At 36.4% G+C, this 20199-nt stretch overlaps 3 protein-coding genes, 1 long non-coding RNA gene and 1 pseudogene across 8 annotated transcripts; 3 read left to right on the plus strand and 2 right to left on the minus strand.

Moving 5' to 3' along the window:
• Positions 1-5: 5 nt before the first annotated feature.
• On the plus strand, positions 6-3689 carry LOC107854885 (protein AUXIN RESPONSE 4). 2 transcript variants are annotated; one of them, XM_016699882.2, is made up of 2 exons: positions 6-1648; positions 3131-3689. In XM_016699882.2, the coding sequence occupies exons 1-2, from the start codon at positions 440-442 to the stop codon at positions 3374-3376; spliced, it is 1455 nt and encodes a 484-aa protein (XP_016555368.2). In that variant the 5' UTR covers positions 6-439; the 3' UTR covers positions 3377-3689. The 2 variants fall into 2 exon arrangements, with proteins under 2 accessions (XP_016555368.2, XP_047250632.1); XM_047394676.1 differs by having other exon boundaries at positions 134-1695; positions 3131-3263.
• On the plus strand, positions 3566-7099 carry LOC107854887 (F-box protein At1g55000). Its single transcript, XM_016699883.2, has 2 exons — positions 3566-4528; positions 6367-7099. Exons 1-2 carry the CDS (start codon positions 4094-4096, stop codon positions 6739-6741), a joined length of 810 nt encoding a protein of 269 aa, XP_016555369.1. The 5' UTR covers positions 3566-4093; the 3' UTR covers positions 6742-7099.
• Positions 7100-7550: 451 nt separating this feature from the next.
• LOC107854879 (vacuole membrane protein KMS1) lies at positions 7551-15669 on the minus strand. 4 transcript variants are annotated; one of them, XM_016699874.2, is made up of 8 exons: positions 15442-15669; positions 13635-13840; positions 13164-13251; positions 11721-12017; positions 10780-10937; positions 9635-9751; positions 8580-8756; positions 7551-7904 (listed from the first exon to the last, which is right to left on the minus strand). In XM_016699874.2, exons 1-8 carry the CDS (start codon positions 15482-15484, stop codon positions 7740-7742), a joined length of 1251 nt encoding a protein of 416 aa, XP_016555360.2. In that variant the 5' UTR covers positions 15485-15669; the 3' UTR covers positions 7551-7739. The 4 variants fall into 4 exon arrangements, with proteins under 4 accessions (XP_016555360.2, XP_047250633.1, XP_047250634.1 ...); XM_047394677.1 differs by having other exon boundaries at positions 13164-13242; positions 15442-15645; XM_047394678.1 differs by lacking the exon at positions 15442-15669 and adding an exon at positions 14790-15346.
• LOC124886443 lies at positions 8753-9420 on the plus strand. The gene is made up of 2 exons (XR_007043616.1): positions 8753-8882; positions 8998-9420. It is a non-coding gene; the product is annotated as an uncharacterized LOC124886443 (long non-coding RNA).
• A 2653-nt stretch (positions 15670-18322) lies between the features above and the next one.
• LOC124886681 lies at positions 18323-19434 on the minus strand (annotated as a pseudogene).
• Positions 19435-20199: the final 765 nt, after the last annotated feature.

Raw genomic sequence — 20199 nt, forward strand, 5'->3', positions numbered from 1 at the left:
GTTATAACTTTATATATATGATTGGTTTGTTGTAAATATCACGTATAAGAATTAATATCATATGCTGAAATCAATGAATAATAATTTGGTTGGAATATTTTTACTTTATCATATTAGAAAATTTATTTATGTTATTGCTCAGAAGTACCTTTTTAATTTTTTCAAATTAAATACCTAAAAATTCTCCAAAAAACTTTTTAAGGTGCTCTCTCCTGGAGTCCAGTCTCCATTTTTCTTCAGCTGATTTGCCATCATCATTATACATTTCACATATTTTACAGCTAAAACCACCTTTGATCTCACAAAAAAGCTTGCTTTTTTACACCCATCACCCCCCCCTCCCCCCCCCCCCCCCCCCTTGCTTTTCTCACACTTGTTAATCTCCATTGCAAATCTTGAAATTCCACTCTTCTTCTTGCTGCTACCTCTCAGCTCTACAATGGCAATCATAACTGAAGAACCAGATTCACCAACACCAAAGAAACAACAAAAACCCCTTAAACCCACTTCAAGAACTCCTCAATCAACCACCCCAAAACCTACAAAATCCACCAAAACAACAAATACAACAAACCCTTTTCATTTCTGGTTCTACTTCACCATTTCAGTCTCTTTAATAACCCTCATATTCATGATTCTCACTTCTCTTTATCCACAAGATCCTAAAACATGGTTCCTTAGTCTGCCCTCTAATCTACGCCAACATTACTCTAAAGGGAGAAATATCAAAGTTCAGACTACTCCTAACCAGCCACAAATTGAAGTTTTTGCTATTCAAGAAGGACCATCAAAGGCTTCTGATCAGGTACTTATTGTACATGGACTAGGGTGTAGTTCTTTTGCTTTTCAGAAAGTTGTCAGCTTTTTGGGCGTTAGAGGTGTTCATGCTGTTGCTATTGATCTGCCTGGCTCTGGGTTTTCGGATAAGACGATAGTTGTGGAGGAAGAACATGTGGATGATGGGGTTCTAGGGAGGCTTAAGGACATGTACAGTGAAATTCAAGAAAAGGGTATTTTTTGGGGGTTTGATCAGCTTGTTGAGCAGGGGTATGTGAATTATGAGGAAAATAAAATCAGGGTTTCGAAAAGAAATGTTGTTAAGACTGTTGATTTGGGCCCTGAAGAGATTGGAAAAGTGTTAGGTCAAGTGATTGATACAATGGGGTTGTCACCTGTAGATTTGGTTTTGCATGATTCTGCCTTGGGTTTGAGTGCTAATTGGATTTCGGAGAATCGGGGACTGCTTAGAAGTGTGGTGGTTCTAGATAGTGCGCCGAGTGGAGCAGCATTGCCAGTATGGGTGTTGGAAATGCCACTGTTAGGGGATGTTGTTTTGGGATTGGGATTTGCTTTTAGGAGATTACTTGGAACTTGCTGTTTGAGATGGGTTGGTAACGCGGAGGCTGAGTGTCATAGGATTCTTTTGAAGGGAAAGGATGGAAGAGGAGCTGTTGTAGGGATGAGGAGGAGTCTGAATTCTAGTTTTGATTTGAATGAATGGGTTGCTTTAGATGGAGTGAAAGGGCTACCAATGCAAGTAATTTGGTCTGATGCCTTGTCCAAGGAGTGGACCGAGGAGGGACGTCAAGTTGCTGATGCGATCCCCCAGGCAAAGTTTGTTGGTCATTCTGGTGGGAGATGGCCCCAGGTGAGGATCAAGAACATGGATATTCATTTTTATTTTGTCTGAAAATGGTAATTCCTATAAGCTTGATTCCGATGGCACTATTTTAACTTGATGCTTGCTTGATGTACTGAAATTCATAGGTTCTAGTTAAGTAGCCACTATGAGGCTCCCCCGGACATGGAAGGGTAGTCATGTGTGATAGGTTTTTTCTCATTTTACATGCTAAAGCAGTTAGTTTTATCTTGAAAATTCTGATGAGACAGCATAAAGCAGCTGAATAATGATTCCAAATAATTTTCACCTGGTGAAGATCAGTTACTTTAATTATTCTTGACACCTGCACTCTAGAAGAAGACTTAATATATTGAGGCCAAATGGCTCAAGCAGATATGTAAGCATTAAAGGTACTTCATTTTTGGTGTAATGAGAGAATACCATGTTGTGATGAAAGCAGCAGATGCAAAAAAAAAAGACCTATCCTGTGCTACATTTCCCCGTGTCGAATGACAAAGTAAATACCATCGGTGCTCATGCCTTCAAGCTGAATCCTCCTTGATTCTAGGACTGTGTTTGACTATGCCATCCTTAATTGATATCCTGATGTTATTCATGCTGTAATGACCGATTCTGTTCTCCATTCATTTAATTGCATAATTATTTGTCATATAGCTGAAGTTAGTCTCTTTTTTTGAAAATGTTCATATTTTGGCCTACGTGGCCGCTTTCTCACGGATGTATTCTGGTCACACTTGCTTAATGCTTTCCATTTGTAATCTACAGCAGACATGGTTTACTATCAAAAAAGAAAAGAAAATAGGTGATTCCGTGCTTTATTCCCTTAATGGTAGTCTTGAATGGTTATAGTCCACGCAGCTTCATTTCCAGATCAATTCATGAGTACTTGGAACTATACATGAAAGGCAGCCAGATCCTTTTTATGATTTTAACAATCTCTTTATAGTCTTGAGTTTTGAGACGGTGTCCATCTGATAAGATTTTAAGGCTGAGTTTTGTAATTTCCAAATAATGGTTTCTCCGTGACTGATCATATATGCCTTACTAGAAAGTGGAATTGGCTAATGATCATGATGCACATTTCTTATTTCTACCTGATTATAAAAAAGTAGCCTTGTCTGTTGATATAGTAGTTTTCCCAAACCACATTTGTGCCACGATGATGTGAAAAGGAGATATGGCATCAGTTGCATGCTCTGAACTCTGGAGAGTAGGATGCTCTGCATGTTTATTCATGGAAACATACTTGAATAATTGTCAAAAGCTTTCTTAACTTGATTTATATGTTTTTCTCTTAACAGCTAAGGCTCGCCATTTTTTCCTTTGAAGTTGTAATTTTACTACCCTACGTACGCTATAGGGCGCTTCCTCAACAAAACAAAAGCATATTGTATAGGGCTAATTTCTTTTCGACAACAACATATTAACGACTTATTTATATGTTGCTAGAGATGATCTAAAAACTCTCTATATTTTGCTGATTTTTAGGAGCATAATTCTGAGGAGATTGCTGAAAGTATCTGTCAATTTGTTTCCTCCTTGCCGAAGTCTGTGAAACAAACTGAGGAAGAACCTGTACCTGAACATGTCCAGAAGATGTCCGATGAAGCGCAGAGTGGTGATCGCCACCACCATCGCCACCACCATGGTCATGATAGCCATGGCCACGGTCACGAGCATGCTCATGCCGGATATATGGATGCATATGGGCTCGGTCAAGGGTGGGCCATGTGATTTGCATACCAGAAAATGTACTCTCTTGATTGTTTTCCAAGTTGTAAGACTACAGTGAAATTCCTCTCTCGTTTTCCCCTCCAGATGCAGTTTCATAGCGGTAACTGCGTAGAGCTTTTCTACTATCTAATTTTTGTTATCGTACAAGTGTGGGCAATTATGTTGAGAGTTTGTAATGTAATTTGAGGTGTAGTAAGAACAATGCTGGCTGCTTCACACAAATCTTTGATATGCATTTATCTCTTTGTAATCTCTAAAATGCAATACTTGTATACTTAACCATCTATCCAAAGCATGAAAGCCGAAGTCAACCTTATGCTGATGCCTGGATATTTTGTGTCTGTTTTGACAAGTCTATTGATGCAAGTAAGTAAGTTGTAATCTATCTAGAATTTAAGGACTTAAGAGACTAAAATAAGCAAATTTAGTGTTAATCAAGATTGGGGAAAACTGTATACGAGGAAGGCGAGAATGAGATAATAGTTCGGAAGCAGCAGGGATACCCAATTAGAAGGTATGAGGAAAGGTTGGCTACAGTGGGACCCTAAATGAAAAAAAATATAGTATTAATTTTCTTGCGAGTATTATTATTATTATTACTATGGGTATTATTTTCCTATTATCTTATTACTATTTTTTTGATTTGGGTATAATACGTGTATACATAAATCCCACCTGCATTTTAATTCAAGCTAGTGCGTCCACACAATACCTGCGATGGGATGTTGCTGTGATGATGACGAACAGCTTCTCCAACCACTAAATCCTCCCCTAATCCAAAACTCCGATCATATTCCGCCGCCATACTCCACCACCACAACCGACGTACACGGCGGAGAAGCCGTGATATCTCCGATGAATTCCAACTTTTCAGCCTTGATATGCCACGATACTCTACGCGCCATCCTCCAGAAGCTGTCTCTACCTGATTTGGCGCGTGCTGCGTGTGTGTGTAGAATCTGGAACTTTGTGGCCTCCGATCGTGAACTGCAGACGAAAGCATTTAAGGATCCTTGGAAGATCAAGGATGTTGTCGGCGATCCTTCTTCTGGAAGCTTCTGGAGAGATAACAGCCTCTCGAAATTCGCCATTTCTCATCGCATCGTTCGGGGTGATAGTGTTGCTAGCCTCGCCGTCAAATACTCCGTCCATGTATACTCTCTTTCTCTCTCTCTCTCTCTCTCTCTATATATATATATATATTTATATGTGTGTGTGTGTGAATGTTATGTATGTGTATAATTTTTTATTAACATAATTGTTAATACATAATCGTGCCCTTTTAACTTGGCTTTAGCTGGCATCTAAACTATCATAAAGTTGAACAGGTAGATACATTTGACATGCATGATTTGGTTATAGATGTCAGCTGAGGTCAATTTAAAAGACATGTTTATGTGCTATCCTTTTTTATTCATTTGAAGGAGTCTTTTATTGTTTATCCTTAAGTCAAGATGCTATTTTGCTTTCTAAAGTTTAAGGTGAATGATAAAGAAATTTTGGAAAAACTGGTGAAGGAATGAACGGAAGAAAAAATAGTTCACATTTTTAATGTGCGGCTGCTTGAGTTTACAGATGAAAAATTTTGTGTGTGAAACAATGAGATGAAACACAATAGCTTGAAGATATAGAAGCCAACTTGAAAAAGGGAAATGAACGGAAAGAAAAGTATAATGGGATGGTTTCCGGGTGAGAGATTGAACAATGAGTTGATCTTTTACAATACCATGTGAGAAAATGTATTCTATCTGGACTTGGTTTTGAACATCCCATTGAGGAATGTATTATACTTGTGATGTCTGTAAAGAAAAATAACTTCTGCCCATAAGTTTAAGTTATCGTTACTCATTTTCCCCATTTTGGAAAAATATTTGCTAGATTTTAAGGTAACCAAAAACTGGAGAACATTTTCCAGTCATACCAAGCACATCAAAATTGAAATCTCTAGAGCTGAAAAGTGAAGACACCCTTTTTCCTCTTTTTTAATGTTTAGTTGCTGAATCTTTTGTGTTCTTTCCTGCCAGGCTGTAATTACCCTTGGACTGGATTGAACAGGTGTGTGCACCTAACACAACCCTCCACCCCACCCCCCACCGGCCACTAGTGGCATTCTAACTTAGTCCTCAAATTCTATTACTGTTTCTCCACCATACCCTATTGGCGTAATAGAGACGTTAGATAAGTAGGTTTGCTGCCCATCACACTGTTAATTAGTGCCAATCGCCCATCCATGGACAGTATTGTTTTTCCCATGTAGCTAGTGTTTTACCAATCTAATACACAACTCCCTGCCACATGGATGTGCTTTAGTATTTAGCACGAGGAAGTTCCAACTATGCAGTTGGAAGTTCCGCGATGCAGTCTAATGTACTGGCAGAAGACTTGAGTATTGGCTCCTCGATAAACTTGTAATAGGGGAGCCTTTTGTTTTCGCAGACCAGATATAACCTCAAATATCACTAGCCCTGCCCCATAGGGGATCAGAGCACCAAGTGGAGATCCCAGGTTCGAGTCTTAAGTGCAACATTTGATGTGAATAGACTCCAATCTTGGGGGAACCTTGATAAGCTTGTGCTTGTGGCCTGGATATGTTACCTTGTGGATTAGTGAAGGTGTGCACAAATTGGCCCATATTATCAACATGCGAAAAGAAGTCATTAGCACTACGTTCAAATTTATTAGTTGCTCTCCTGCGCTCCACACAACCAATGTATCATCAGCATATAATATGTGCGGGATACCACAACTGTGTAGCTGTTGTTTTCACTAATGGGCTCAAAACATAATTGAGAAGATTGGCAATAAGCTACCAGGCATAGAAGCAGCACTATAAATAATTATGAGAGGCCTTCATTTCAAATATTATATTTAAGTAGATAAGCCATAACTTGATCTTATTCTCTTGAAACTAATTATTTCCTCTTCTAAATGATGTTAGTTTCTCGCTTCTCTAAGAATCAAGTCCGTAAAGAATTGCCTTTAATTGACAGGTCATGGATATAAAACGCTTGAACAATATGATGAGTGATCATGGTATATACTCAAGGGACAGGTTACTCATTCCTGTTAGCAATCCGGACTGCCTCATCAATGGCACTTGCTATATAGAGCTGGATATATATGCAAAAAGGGAAGTGGCTGTTTTGTATCTTGAAGGTGGCCCTAACCCAAAGCTCACTACAATGTTAAATAGATTGACCTCAGAGAGAAACAGGAAAAGGGTGATTGAATCCCTTCGGAGAAGCATGCAAGTTGATTGTGAAACTGCCCAATATTACTTTGCTGCATCAGATGGTGACCCTCGATCTGCTTTCTCACAATTCTCGGAGGATCTGAGGTGGGAGAGGGAGGCAGGGTTGACTTAGCTTGTATTCGAAAGGGTTGATCCTGGTAAAGATTTGTGAATGTAGAAAGGTAGCTGGAAGTGATAATAGTGACAATGTATGTAAGGTCACAATGAGTTGCTTCCACATCGCCTAACTGGGTGCTTTCTTGCCTATAATGGTATGTCTGCTTCAATAATGATCCTTCATTGAAGTGATCTAAGGAAATGAATTTATCTATTAGAATTACTGTTACTGTCAGCAAAGCAAGTACATGTATATCATTCACGTTGTAATATGTATAATCTGTTGTGTTTGAGCGATTGTATGACTGGTGAATTCCATCTGCATTCATGTAAAATGTACATCTAAATGAATGAAAACTTGTATTTATCAGTAACTTCAGCAGAATTATGTTCGATAAACTAACTTGTTAGAAAATTGTGGATACATTAGCATTGGTCTGTAAATCTTCTGCAACAAAAACTGGACGAGACATTAACTTATTAACTCTTGGATGTAACCACAGATACTTTCTTGCTACTGCTTTTGATGTCGACAGTGCTTAGTGCTTACCATTTCACAAAAGAACTGTACGAGGCATTCAAGTGCTATGAGAGATCTCCTCATTTCTCCTATATGAGAGAGCACTTATCGCAATATTGAAACCTATAGATTCTTAAAAGAGTATGGAAAGCCTGTATGACACTGCTCTTGGTCAGTTGGTCTAGTTTTCATTTAGCCTTGGACTTATTTTCATTTAGTTGCATTTAGACAGTGCAAACTTGCAAACAATGCTAATTTTTGTGCCCCATAACGAAAGTATCTCCACCAACAAATTGATACCGAGAGAATAAAATAAAAGCTTTGATTTTAGAGGCAAGAACTCTAGCACAGTGTGTAAATTAGGAATTAGGTGCATGTCACAAGCTCAAGTCTTGTGGCAGACAAAAACATAGTAGTGAATGGAGAAGGGCAGAGAGAGAGAGACCAATTATTGATAGTCTAAAACAGACCAATTAGCCCCAAAAATTTCTCAATTATTCCCTAGCACGATTCTCTTCAAGCGCGGCCAGCTCCTTCTCTTGCTGCTCTCTAAGATAGCCCTTGGCAGTTGTATTAACAATCGTCACTGAGAAGTTCAAGAGCATGAGCCACACAACAGTGTTCCACACTGAAACAAGCGAAAGATCCCACTTCTTTGCCTGCAGCAGAACATAGGTTTTTAGTTCATAAACTGATTATGTCGTGACTCTTGTGATGCTTGCAGAGTCTTAAACTACATATTTGTTCAACAGATAACAGTGGGCATCCTAGTGTAATACCGGCTCTCCAGACACAAGGGGGTTGACGGGTCATGGAAGGCTCACAAAGATCTAACGACTACCATATGAGGTCACATTTGAATAGATCATTAGCCAAGGAGATTTCAGGTGACAACTTGCGGGTGTGAACAGACACTCTGATTATAGTGGTTTACATATCAAGCAGAAATCTTATGCTAAGATTAGTAATTTTATTTTTAGTTAAAATAAGCTAAAGGAGAAGAGGCTCTCAGATGGTGACACAGCACTGTTTCGCCTCAGATGATATACCTCTTTTTACCATCATAGTACCTATAAGGGTTAGGCCTTTTTTCCTTTTCTAACAAGTTACATGCCTTGTGCTATATTTTGATGCGTGCCAACTGGAAAACAGCTAAGTTTCTTTGAACCAAACCTTCTACACCTATAAAGCAACAGTAAAGTTAAAGATACATTCCAGCTCAGAAGGTGAAAGGACAAACGTTACATTTAGCATAGAGAAAAAACATGCATGAAAGAGTATTCCGAGCATACATCTACATATTTTTTTCTTTCCTCATGAGTCCAGTGTATTACCTTAACACCAGACACTGGAGGGGATGCTGCCATGTACTTCTCTCTAGCTGTTTGTAGTTTGGAAATGATGCTTGGCAGGAACGACGCAAATCCAGGGATGAGACCAAGCACCCGAAATAATTGATTTTCTATCAAGTCCAACAGTTGATTGTTGCAAACTGAAATGATAAATGCTGTCTGCAAAGTAACTTTCTCAAATCAACCACTAAATTTAACGTCACTAGGATGGTATGGGTCTTGAACAAAAGCGAAGAGCGATTAGTTTATGAAGCTCCAAAAGGGCAGACGTATTCACACATGATGGTAGGCAAAGTCTGTCCAAATCAATCCAATTTACAGCGCATAATAGTTATATATGTTTGTAGACATGGTGTTTCATGGTTTGTATAGAGTCTCAACAATCTGCTTTGGATCACAGGCGACAGTGCAGTATCTGATGGTTCATATGTCATGAAGAGGGAGAATAAAAGTAAGGACAGATTGAAGAAGCAGGCGGGCTGAACACGGTGGAGGGAAGTGAGAATATAAGAAAACATGAGGAGGAGAACGCAGGAGCTGGAGAGTCTGGTAACTGTATATCCACCCGTCTTATACCAAAAGAAATTTGCAAACATGTTTGGCTCGCGTTCAAATATTTAGAAGCAGGAAGCATTGAGAGCTTAACAACAAATGATAACATTTGGCAGCTAGCACAGCACAGGAAAGGCTTCACTTGGGGTTTGGAACTCTAGCAGTGGCTGTTTGGTGGATCCTTTCGAAAGAAAGAAATGCTAGAGTCTGAGAAGAAGAATGACAATATTGTAAATTTTAGATTATATCTTTGCTTTTTTTTTTTTTGGTGCAACATGCTCAACGCCAATCTGTGAGAGGCCTAAGACATGATTGACTTTCATAGTTCCCTACACAGTCTGTAATGATCTCTTTCTTTCAGAGGTACTTTTGTTCAGCATTTTCTTTAGCTATTTAGAAAAGAACATCTTCTTTTGTCGACTTATATCAGTAATACTTATTATCTTACTTATCAAATAAAAAAATAACATTTGGTTCATGCAGACCTGTATGTGAGTTTTAATAATCGCCTTCCCGATGAGTGTTGCTGTAAAGAATTTCCAAAACGGAATGCCAAATTGCCCACACATGATACCAGCAAGGTCAAACAAAGGATTTGGCACCTTCACAGGAAAGAAAGAGGGCATTAAATAGGTTATTGAGACAAACAAAAAGATGGATGGGCATTAACAAATTCAACATGCATCAAAAGACATAAATGTTATAAAGGACGAGTATGATTGTGAAGAGAGCATTAAATAGGTTATTGAGACAAACAAAAAGATGGATGGGCATTAACAAATTCAACATGCATCAAAAGACATAAATGTTATAAAGGATGAGTGTGATTGTGAATCCTCACAAACGTTAGAAAGGACAAGACATAATTGTGCATCCCCACCCACCAGGAAACATATAGTACAGCAGAGCCTCCAGATCATTTTTTCTGTGTGTCTGAGGAGGGGAGGGGGGTTATAATTGCAAGTAATTACACAATCAGTCTATCAATTGAGATCTGGAATGATCTGAATAAACGTAAGATACCATAAATTTAACTTCAAAGCTAGAAAAAGGGCCATTCAGCATTGTGCACAGAATTGCTAATATTCCCAAAAGGATGGAAAAAAAGAACATCAGGAGAGTGAAGAAAACAAAGTATATCAAATCTAAATGTTCGTACTTATTGTGATAAATTTGGAACAATATAGAAGCAAGCAGAGACCGTAACAGAGTATATTTCACTATTTACCAAATGAAAATACTGAGGAAGCAGTAAAAGGTTCTTCTCTCTTTTTTTTTTCTGTCAAGGGGGGAGGGGGTTAGTGGTCTTGTTCTAGCATAAGTTGAAAATGTGATAAATTTGGAACAATATAGCACCAAGCAGAGACCGTAACAGAGTATATTTCACTATTTACCAAATGAAAAAACTGAGGAAGCAGTAAAAGGTTCTTCTTCTCTCTTTTCTTTTTTCTGTCCAGGGGTAAGGGGGTTAGTGGTCTTGTTCTAGCATAAGTTGAAAACCCTTAATGAAGGTTGACAAATAAAGCAATGTAGAGATCAAAAGGAGGGGTTAAATAGACGCAGTTTGAAGAAAAACACTAAAGTTGATGACACAAGTCCACAACATTGTGAACAATGAGTTAGGATTTACCGATGCAAGAACCAGAATTGTGAAGAAATTCAAATACTGTCCGTTAGAAAGAAGCCACTTTTTTATCTGTCTTAAGTGATTGCTGATAATTCCACTATCTTCTTTTGAAGCAGAATCCAAACCTTCCATAAGTTCACCATCACTACCAGATATACGAGCTGCAATTTTGAAGAACACGAGAAACATCAGTACCACATAATCTTCTACCAGTAATGCATTACTATAAAGCAATACTCATTAAGATAATAATTAGAACCATATTTCAAAAACTTTTTTGTGGATAACCTGACACATTACAGAAATGAAAAAAAGGCCTCAAGTTGAAGCAAGAAAGTTCAATTGCTCTAGAAGGAAGATGGTAAGTGGTCTTAGATAAGAATTTATGCTCTATCTCAAACCTTCAGCTGAAATAACATTCCCAGAGTTATTCGGATCTAGAGGAAGGACTCCAAGGAGGAAGACTGTAGAATACTGCTCAAAGAAGATGTCTTGTAGTCCCTTTTTGAGTAATATCTTTGCTATGGATGATCACCAGTCGGTGTAATTCCAAGGGAAGAGGTTAATAAAGAGCTAAAAGTTGTAAAGTTTCCAGTCGGCCCTTAACCAGACTTGAAAATACCTCCAACAGAGTTAAAAAGGATCAAAGAGAAACATGTGTGTCCCAAGGGCTCCTGGAAGTAAGATCTTTCTAGCCACTTTTTAGAAATGGGAAGGGTTATAAATGGCAATAATAAGTATGATTGCTAAAACGACTGTCTTTGGACTTATCGACCCAGAAACATATAAAGAAACAGATCACAAATATAAAAAATATCTTGCAAAAACGTTTACAAAAAGATATCTTGTTATACAATTACTTGGAATAAATAAATTTCGAGAAGATCAAATATGATGCAAAGAACTACTGTACAGGAAGAAATCGCATTGGAAATGCTGCTTACCAGCTCTAGAGATGAAGTAAGGAGGAAGCTCTCCGAGAGCTGTTCCAATACCCCACAATATAGCCTCCAACTGAACCTGGTTCAGTATGCTGGTCAATGGTACCCGATCACCAGGTAGAGAAAATAATGGTGGGCCAAATTCAGAACAGTCCTTATCTAGCCATGAAGGACCACTTCTTAATTGAATGGTATCATATGGAGCACTTTTTATGTCAACCCTTCCGCAGCTCACAGATTTTATTGTGAATAGAGCTATGTGAGGACCCAAGTACAAGACGAAAGTGTGCAGACCAGATCCTTTAAGAAACAAAGAGAGACAACGATGAGTGAGGAATGACAAATATATAAGTGAGAGTAAATAGACTGCAAGTGTAATTACAATCAAAGCCATTCCAGATTATTCAATATACAATAGAACTTTCAAAGACCAGCAATAAAGCAGAAATATTCTGTTGAGAGCGATTAGATTTAGGAACCAGAACTGAAATGACTTAAAAGACCAAGTATGATCTCTAAAAAAAGAAAGCTCATCCAGCAGCATGATAGTACATTTGCAGTAGAATAGTCAGCACACTCAAAATTATGCTAATATAATGACCCTTATTCTGCACCATGATTACAACTGAAAACACCTAAACAGTTAATTCAGTTAAATTGCTTGCTTAATATTATACCACAAATATTTAGAACACGAGCATCTTGCCACATGATTGAACTTGATAACATTTTGATTATCATGCAAAACATTCACCAGATATCTATGTATATAGCATGAGCATCATAAGACGCAAACTAACACATCAAACTTCAAACACTAGCTCCCCAAAACCAATAGGACTATCTCTACAAATACAAAAAGAAGTAACTACTTCAAAATGTGATCAAAGAAAAGCTGCTCAAGTCTAGTTGCCAATTATTTTCCAAAGTTCTGTCTTTCATCTAGTTTGGACAAAACACAAAAGGAATTCAGCTAAAATGCTACATTTAATGGAAATGAGAAAAATATGTATTACATACAATAGTTTTTTCCTGCTAGATATGATCTCATGATTGGTTAAGGAAGGGCCAAATATGACATTGGTGACAATCATACCTTAGTAGTACATTAACACAAATGGGATTCAGCTAAAATACCACATTGAAGAAACTGAGACTAGTATGCGTTACCTACAACAGTCTGTTCCTGCTAGAGATGATATATCATGATTAATTAAGGAGCGGTCAAGTAGGAATATAGGTGACAGTCATATGTTAGAAGTACATTACCAAAAGTTGGAACACAAATACTATCTCAAAGAAGAAACCTGTGACTTAAAGACAATGCTATCAGCCTATCACTCACTTGACTGAGAAGACTTAACAGACTTCAAGTTTTTATAAATATATACTAAACAGGTTTCGTTTAATAGTATAACATTATACCAAGAGCAAATGTCCACTCACCTAGGCCAATTGATGAAGCCACGCCAAGAACTAGCCACCAGAGTCCAAACCGTAGATAGCTGAGAATCTCCAGAACAGGCTGCAGAGTCTTGAAGTAAAGCAGACATAAAATCAGAATAAAAGAGTAAAGGTTAGATATGCATGCATACGACACTGTCATCACAAGGAGGATATCGGAAGATAATCTACCAGTGCAGAAATAAAATGTATCAATGGTTGTGCTTTTGGAGCTTCTTTCCTTCAATCACTAGACAACAAACTCCCAAGTTTTCAAAGTTTTAAGAGACAAATGGATTAGCAAAGTTAAATTTATTTGCGTAAGCTGATAGACAATTTTTAACTACAAATAATATCAATTGTGTTGTCTAATGCAAAAGAAAATTTGCAGCTATTAACTAATTAATCTCTACCTGTCACACAGTATCTTCCACTATGACGAAATGCATCGTAACACAAGAATAAACAACATACCACCTCGTACACCCTCCCACGTGTCAAAAGCAAAATCCCACCAGCGGTAGCTAGCACTATGACCACAAGACAGCTGCACTTGATAGTGTTAACTGAGAATTGTTGAAGACACTTTAGAACAGCTAAACTGAAGAATTTAACTGTCTTTAGTGGCTGATTAGTCAGACTCAGATGCTCCAGTTCCCTATTGTGTTTGTCAAGGAGTCCTGATGGAATATATAAATCATTTTCCAAGTTAAATTCACCATTCGAGATCTTGGTACTATGTATTGATTTTGGGTTTATCCTACACAATGAACAAGAGACTACATAGACCTTCACATCATAAACCTTTATCAAATCATTAGACGCATAGGCTTCACAAGTTGTGGTCTAATATTTATTGAATAACACATTCGGCCCAGATTCAGCGATTATACTAGGCAAACATAGTTGGACATGAAACACAAGATATTACTCGGTTACCTTGAAAAGGCTGGCATTTTGGTCAAAGTTCAAAACTAGACCTCCTAAGATTAACTCCTACCCTAAACCCCATATGAAGCACACAAATTTCCAAATATATAAAATAAGTAAACCACTGCCAGACAGTTTAAATTTCAACCAAAATCTGTGAAAACTAATCAGTTGATACATCCACAATCCATGCCATGACTACGTATTAACTTTTACAAGACTGCTCGACAATATTCAAAATTCAAATAGCTTAAGACATCATAAATCCATAAACACTCCTCTTTTTAATAAACTCAAGTAACCACCTGCCTCAATTACGTAACACTTTCCTTTTTGGGACGATATAAAATATTTGCAACCGTTCAATTACTATACCACTTCGAAGAATTTTTAATTTATTAAACTATTCAAAATTGAAACTTTGAACTGATGTACCCTCTATAAAACTAACTGTTTAACTTACCTTAATATTTTCTTCTGCTGTCACTAATAAAATATTCAAGTGAAATTAATATCTTAAACTTTTTCCCCTTTCAAACACCTGAACATGATTCATCTTTTTGCCTACCAATCTGATGGCACTGGAAGAATTTAACGCCCAACCCCTCTCCCCTCTTCTCTTTTTATCCCCATACCAGATTAGCTCTTAAATAATGCATTAAAAAACCATGAATCTACTTTTGCATCAAACCAATTTACCTTTTCTCATTAATCATAATACATAAATGTGCCCTTTAACTTGACCTCAAGTCCTCAGCTGACATATACACCCTCCAACTTTGGGTGTGCACAAGTAAGTACTTAAACGTTGAACAAATAGACACATGCGTCCTACATGGCAAATCTCGAGCGATTAAAGCTATGGATGCCAACATTAAAAAAATGAGAACTTGGAACAAACATTACTTTATGGATGCACCCAACAGGAAACAAAGCAGAGAAACTAGACCCTCCACAACAACAGCATACCCAATGTATTCCCACAAAGTGGGATCTGGGGTAAAGAGTGTACACAGTCCATACCACTATCTCCGGTGAAGTAGAGAGACTGCTTCCGATAGACCTCCCTCGGGACGGATAACGGTGTAACAAACAAAAAAATATACAAGCAAACAACAAAAGGGATACCACACCGCCAGATAAACCCTCAAGCCATATAAATGTAAATCGGATAAAAGAACAAACTTTTCAAGAAACCCACAAATTATATAGAAATTTGCACACCCCCAAACCCCTAGACATTAAAAAAAATCACAAAAATAGAGATACATGCACACCCTCAAACCCTTTAAAGAAATTGGCGAAAAGCCCACGAGAGAGAGAGAGAGAGAGAGAGAGAGAAATAACAGACCAGCAGCAGAGTTGTCGTCCACATGAAGAAGTTGGGACCCCATTCAACAAACTCTCAGCTATGGCGACCAACAACCAACGCGGGGATGGGAGGGTAACAGAAAAACAACAAAAAGGTGGAGTACTAAAGTGGTAATTATAAATAGTTAAGGGGGGTCGTTATCCATGTGCCTCGAAATACGGGATTTATGAGAATATTTTTTCGTTACTTTCTTGGAAAACACAAAGTAACGTATACGGGAAAGAGGGATAATGCTTTTAAGTTCTTTCCTCCTATGCATACTGTACAAATTTAAAAAAAAAAAAAAAAAAACGCATATCGGACAGTTATTACTTCTGATAAAATATTCTTTAAAATTGGAATTAATAAAATCTTAATATTTGAAATTGAAAATATCTCTGAGAAATATTAAATGCATCTTAACTCGCGGCGTATAGTTTGGGCATTCAAATTTAATGGAATATTGGTTACTGTCAATTATTCATTTGTTTTGCTTTTCAAACTTAGGTTCTATAGTGATAAGATATTTGTATATTATATGCTTTCAAATCTTATTCATCAAATTACATTGAATGAATTATTTTTTAATAATTTAATATCAATAATGATATGTTCAATGTAATCTTACGAATTGCATATAAAAATGATGATAAGCATCAAACCTTATTCCTACCTTACGAAGATAAATAGGTTTGTTCATACATAAAATTATAGCAATTACTCAAAATATCAATGTTTATTTCTTTTGTAATCACGCAAATATGTAAGATTTGTTTTAGTTTCAAAATGAGGTAAAGTAAAAAATCAATTAAAAGAAAGAGAAAGAGAGTGACATGAAAAGGGAACTTTTCAAAACTAGTGAGCGGAGGATCATACTTAAAATAATGTTATGTTTGTTACACACTATAATTTCATTAAAATATTATTATTTTTCATAATTTAAGTCTTAAGTATGCTAGTTTTTCCAACTGTTGCGTGTCATACAAATGGAGCCCAATAGCATGATGGGCCTAATAGTATGAAAGGCTTCCATATGAGGCCCTACTTGTGAAGTCTTGGGCCCTCTGTTATATTGCCCGAATAGTCACGTCCAAAGTGGTTTAAAAGTCGTTTTTGTTTTTGAGCGGAAAAAAAAAAATGTGTTAGAGGTTTAAATATGATTAAGGCATATCCCATCTCAAAATAGACGTAATAGATGAAGATTAAAGAAGGATAAAGAATATATTAGTCAAAAAATACTCTTAATAAATTTTTTCAAGAATTGAGCAAAATTTATATATTTCAATTGTTTTGAGACAGAGGGAAAATATATTTATAATTCAAAATAAAAAATGGAGATCATCCCTCCTTTTAAAAACGCGGAGACAAGTTAGTGTGGGCAATTATAATATTGTCTGTCCCTTTTGATTAAATGCTAGTTAATGGCTTTCTCTAGTTTCTTTCCCCTACATTTTGGTTCTTGTTTGATATAAGGGGCACTATTTCTAGAGGAAAGAGTCGAGATTTAAAATTTATGTGTTTTAAATTTATTATCAAATTCATAATTCATTCGATTATTGAGTTTGAAATAGTGTGTATATATAAAGAAAGATAGATATAATTTGTTGATATAATGTAATATTTAAACAAAAGTTGTTGAATTTATCTAAATTCATTCATCATAATATTACTTCGCCTTACTACACCCGTGCTTTATTTCTTGCATTATTTGATGGTTGCACCTATTTATATCATTGTATCAAATTCTCAACTTCGCATATTGAATTCTTTCTTTCCCTTTTCCTTGTGTTTTTTCCGCTATCGGCGTGTAAATCTTTTAAGTAAACTAAGAGAAAAATCCTAGATAAATATAGATCGATCCAATCGAAGTGTATCAATAATAACTATATTAATCTCGATTAGTTGGTGTTGCTTATTATATGGATCGCTTTTCTCTTGCTTCTATGTCCTAATAAGATTTTTGAGAGATAATATGTTTCTTTAGAGATTACATTAATTTTTCTTTTTTGTGTTCTTAAATTAAACTTCTTTTTTTTTGCCTTTGATACTTTTATTTTATCACGATAATGATATATTTATCTACTAAGTCCGAGGTCTACCTAAAATAGTCACACTTGAAGAAGTGTTGGCCATTGTTGATAAAATGTTCATATTAATGTGTCTCTTTACTTTATTTTTCATTTCATTTTTTTGTTTGAGTTTTAGGGGATACCAGTGAAATATTACTTTCATTATTTGATGGTTATTATAACTGTTTAAATAATACTTCCTAAATTTAATATTATATATATATATATATATATATATATATATATATATATTTCCAATTTTCCACGCCGAGTCTTCTCCCTTTGGATGCAACCATTATTTAAACTTCACTTCACATTATAATTTATCCGCACAGACCTAAGCTTAAGTTATATTTATTACACAAATACAAAAAGTTATTACTTAACTGTGTTATTACTATATATATATATATGGTGGTGATGGGGAGGGTGGGGTCAAAATCAATAGGACCCCAAAAAAGTGTAGATGTGAAAACAATAAAAACGGCTATATATACATGCAATTAATAGGCAGCATTGTAGGTGTGCAAATTATAATTTCTGGACATTATTGTTTGTGATCATGGCGTAACATTATACTAGTTAGCTATCAAACGATAAAGTTTGCAATGTGGCAATGCCTACTTAATATTTCAACTAGTGCACTTGACCGCGCTTCATGCAGTCATAAAAAATTTTATTTTATAAAAATAAAGATCATAGATTAAATTAAAATAATAGTAAAAAATATGAAAAATAACTAATGACAATAAGTAAAATATGTAGAAGGTAGACATACAAAGATCAGTGGCAAAGTTGAGCACCATTCTTTATTAATAATGCAGAAGCTTAGCCAGTCGAATTTTAGATTGGACCTTCGTTGCTTCATGCGTAACTCCACAACTACGAAGACCATCAATAACCATTTGATTTTCATGCCACCTCTAATACAAGATATTAGTAACTTAGATGCTGCACGAAACCTCCTAACTTTGCAAAGGCCACGAACTATGGTAGAGTGAGTAACAGAGTCTTTCATATCCATTGACTCAAATATCTGCGTAGCATAATCCAAGTGACCAGCTTTACACAACCCATTGATAAAAGAATTCCACGCAACCAAGTTAGAATCAAAACTCATCTCAATCATACGGTTCAATTGTTGATGTGCCTCTTCTAAATTACCAGTCTTGCACAAGCCATCAATCAGGATAGCATGGGTGTACTTGTCAGATTCCAAGCCTCTTTTTTCTGTCTTGTATAACAATTTAAAAGCATTATCCAGCTGACCTTCCTTACAATATAGATTGAAAATGGTATTAAAAGACACAATATAAAGGCTAAAGCCACTTGTAATGATATACCCCAGGTACTCATTGGCCTCAGTTATCCTCCCCGTTTTAAGTGACAGATTTGCGACTGTACAGTAAGTAAAGGCATCATATGTATTATATCTTTTATTTCTCATCTCTGCAAAGATTTTAAAGCCTTCTTCAAATTGCCTATATCTGAAGCAACATTTCATCACGGTTGTATAAGTGATAGCATTCGGGATATGATCTGATTCTACCAATTTGTTAAGGAACTCTCTTGCAACTTTTCCTCGTCCCGACTTGCACAACCCATGAATAAGAGTGTTGTAAGTTACTGCCTGAGGAATAAATCCATGATGCTTTAATCTCCTAAATAACATTAGGGCATTCTCAGATAAAACAGAGCAGCCAGGGCCTTCAGTTAGCCATAGAATAAGAGAGTCTGATTTTGGATTCGACTCAGACTTAACGAAGTAGTAGAATAGTGGAACATCACTTGAATCACTCACTCCTATGTACCTGAAAACACCACCCAGTGATGAGTAAATTTAGATCCATTTTAACCAGGAAATATGATCTAACTAAAGTGAATTGGTTGGGTATAAGTGGTTATCAAAAATTCCAAACTTCATTACTTACAAATACTTGTTTCGTCATGTGTAAACAAAATTCAATAAACATATTTATTGGTTTGGAGGTGTATTGTGAAATGCTAGTTTTCACTCACAAATCATCAAAATTATGTTCAAAACGACTGACAACTTGCACAAACGCTTTCTAAGTTCAAATACACTTTTCAGTTTCAACTCAATCATTGGCCACGACCCTGCTTAGTAGCTATAAACAGAAACAGTTCCAGGATTAAGTGAAAACAACCTCTCTAACCTACAAGTTAGGGGTAAGGTCTGCGCACCCTCTATCCTCCTCAGACTTCACCTATTGAGATTATATTAAGTATGTTGTTGTTTCATGATTAAGCGAGGAGTACTGCTGCAACAACAACATACCCAATATATTTCAACGAGTGAGACTTGAGAGAGTGTACGCAGAATGTGCGATTTCAACATATCTTAGAATTTTTTTTTAGGCAAGGAATTTGACAAGGCTAAATTATAATTTCCAATTGAGTAATTGGACAGAAATTAATCTTAGAAAATTAGGATTCAACTTTACTCGACTAGTTTGTTTGTGGGGCACAATTGGCGACATGGATAGCATGAGAAAATTAGTTTGAATGCATTTAATATAGTAGTATTAGTTAGCACCTCTTCCATAATTATACTAACTCATATCCTACAAGAAAAGAGTAAATAATATTACAAGAAAAAAGAAGGGGGTTAGCTTGAACTTTGAGGGGGTTTTTGGTGCTAGAGATGAAAAGTAATAATTTCAGGATA

This window comes from Capsicum annuum, chromosome 8 (genome assembly GCF_002878395.1).
Source record: "Capsicum annuum cultivar UCD-10X-F1 chromosome 8, UCD10Xv1.1, whole genome shotgun sequence".
Classification (NCBI taxonomy): Eukaryota; Viridiplantae; Streptophyta; class Magnoliopsida; order Solanales; family Solanaceae; genus Capsicum; species Capsicum annuum.

Bases quoted from the DNA above. Each gene is read 5' to 3' on its own strand.
- LOC107854885 (XM_016699882.2), top strand. From the start codon at position 440: ATGGCAATCATAACTGAAGAACCAGATTCACCAACACCAAAGAAACAA. The intron at 1,649-3,130 runs GTGAGGATCAAG...GCTGATTTTTAG, and splicing joins CTGGTGGGAGATGGCCCCAG to GAGCATAATTCTGAGGAGAT.
- LOC107854887 (XM_016699883.2), top strand. From the start codon at position 4,094: ATGGGATGTTGCTGTGATGATGACGAACAGCTTCTCCAACCACTAAAT. The intron at 4,529-6,366 runs GTATACTCTCTT...TTTAATTGACAG, and splicing joins CCGTCAAATACTCCGTCCAT to GTCATGGATATAAAACGCTT.
- LOC107854879 (XM_016699874.2), bottom strand. From the start codon at position 15,484: ATGGGGTCCCAACTTCTTCATGTGGACGACAACTCTGCTGCTG. The intron at 10,938-11,720 runs GTAAGCAGCATT...TCAAAATTGCAG, and splicing joins TTACTTCATCTCTAGAGCTG to CTCGTATATCTGGTAGTGAT. The intron at 9,752-10,779 runs GTAAATCCTAAC...TTTCCTGTGAAG, and splicing joins CAATTCTGGTTCTTGCATCG to GTGCCAAATCCTTTGTTTGA.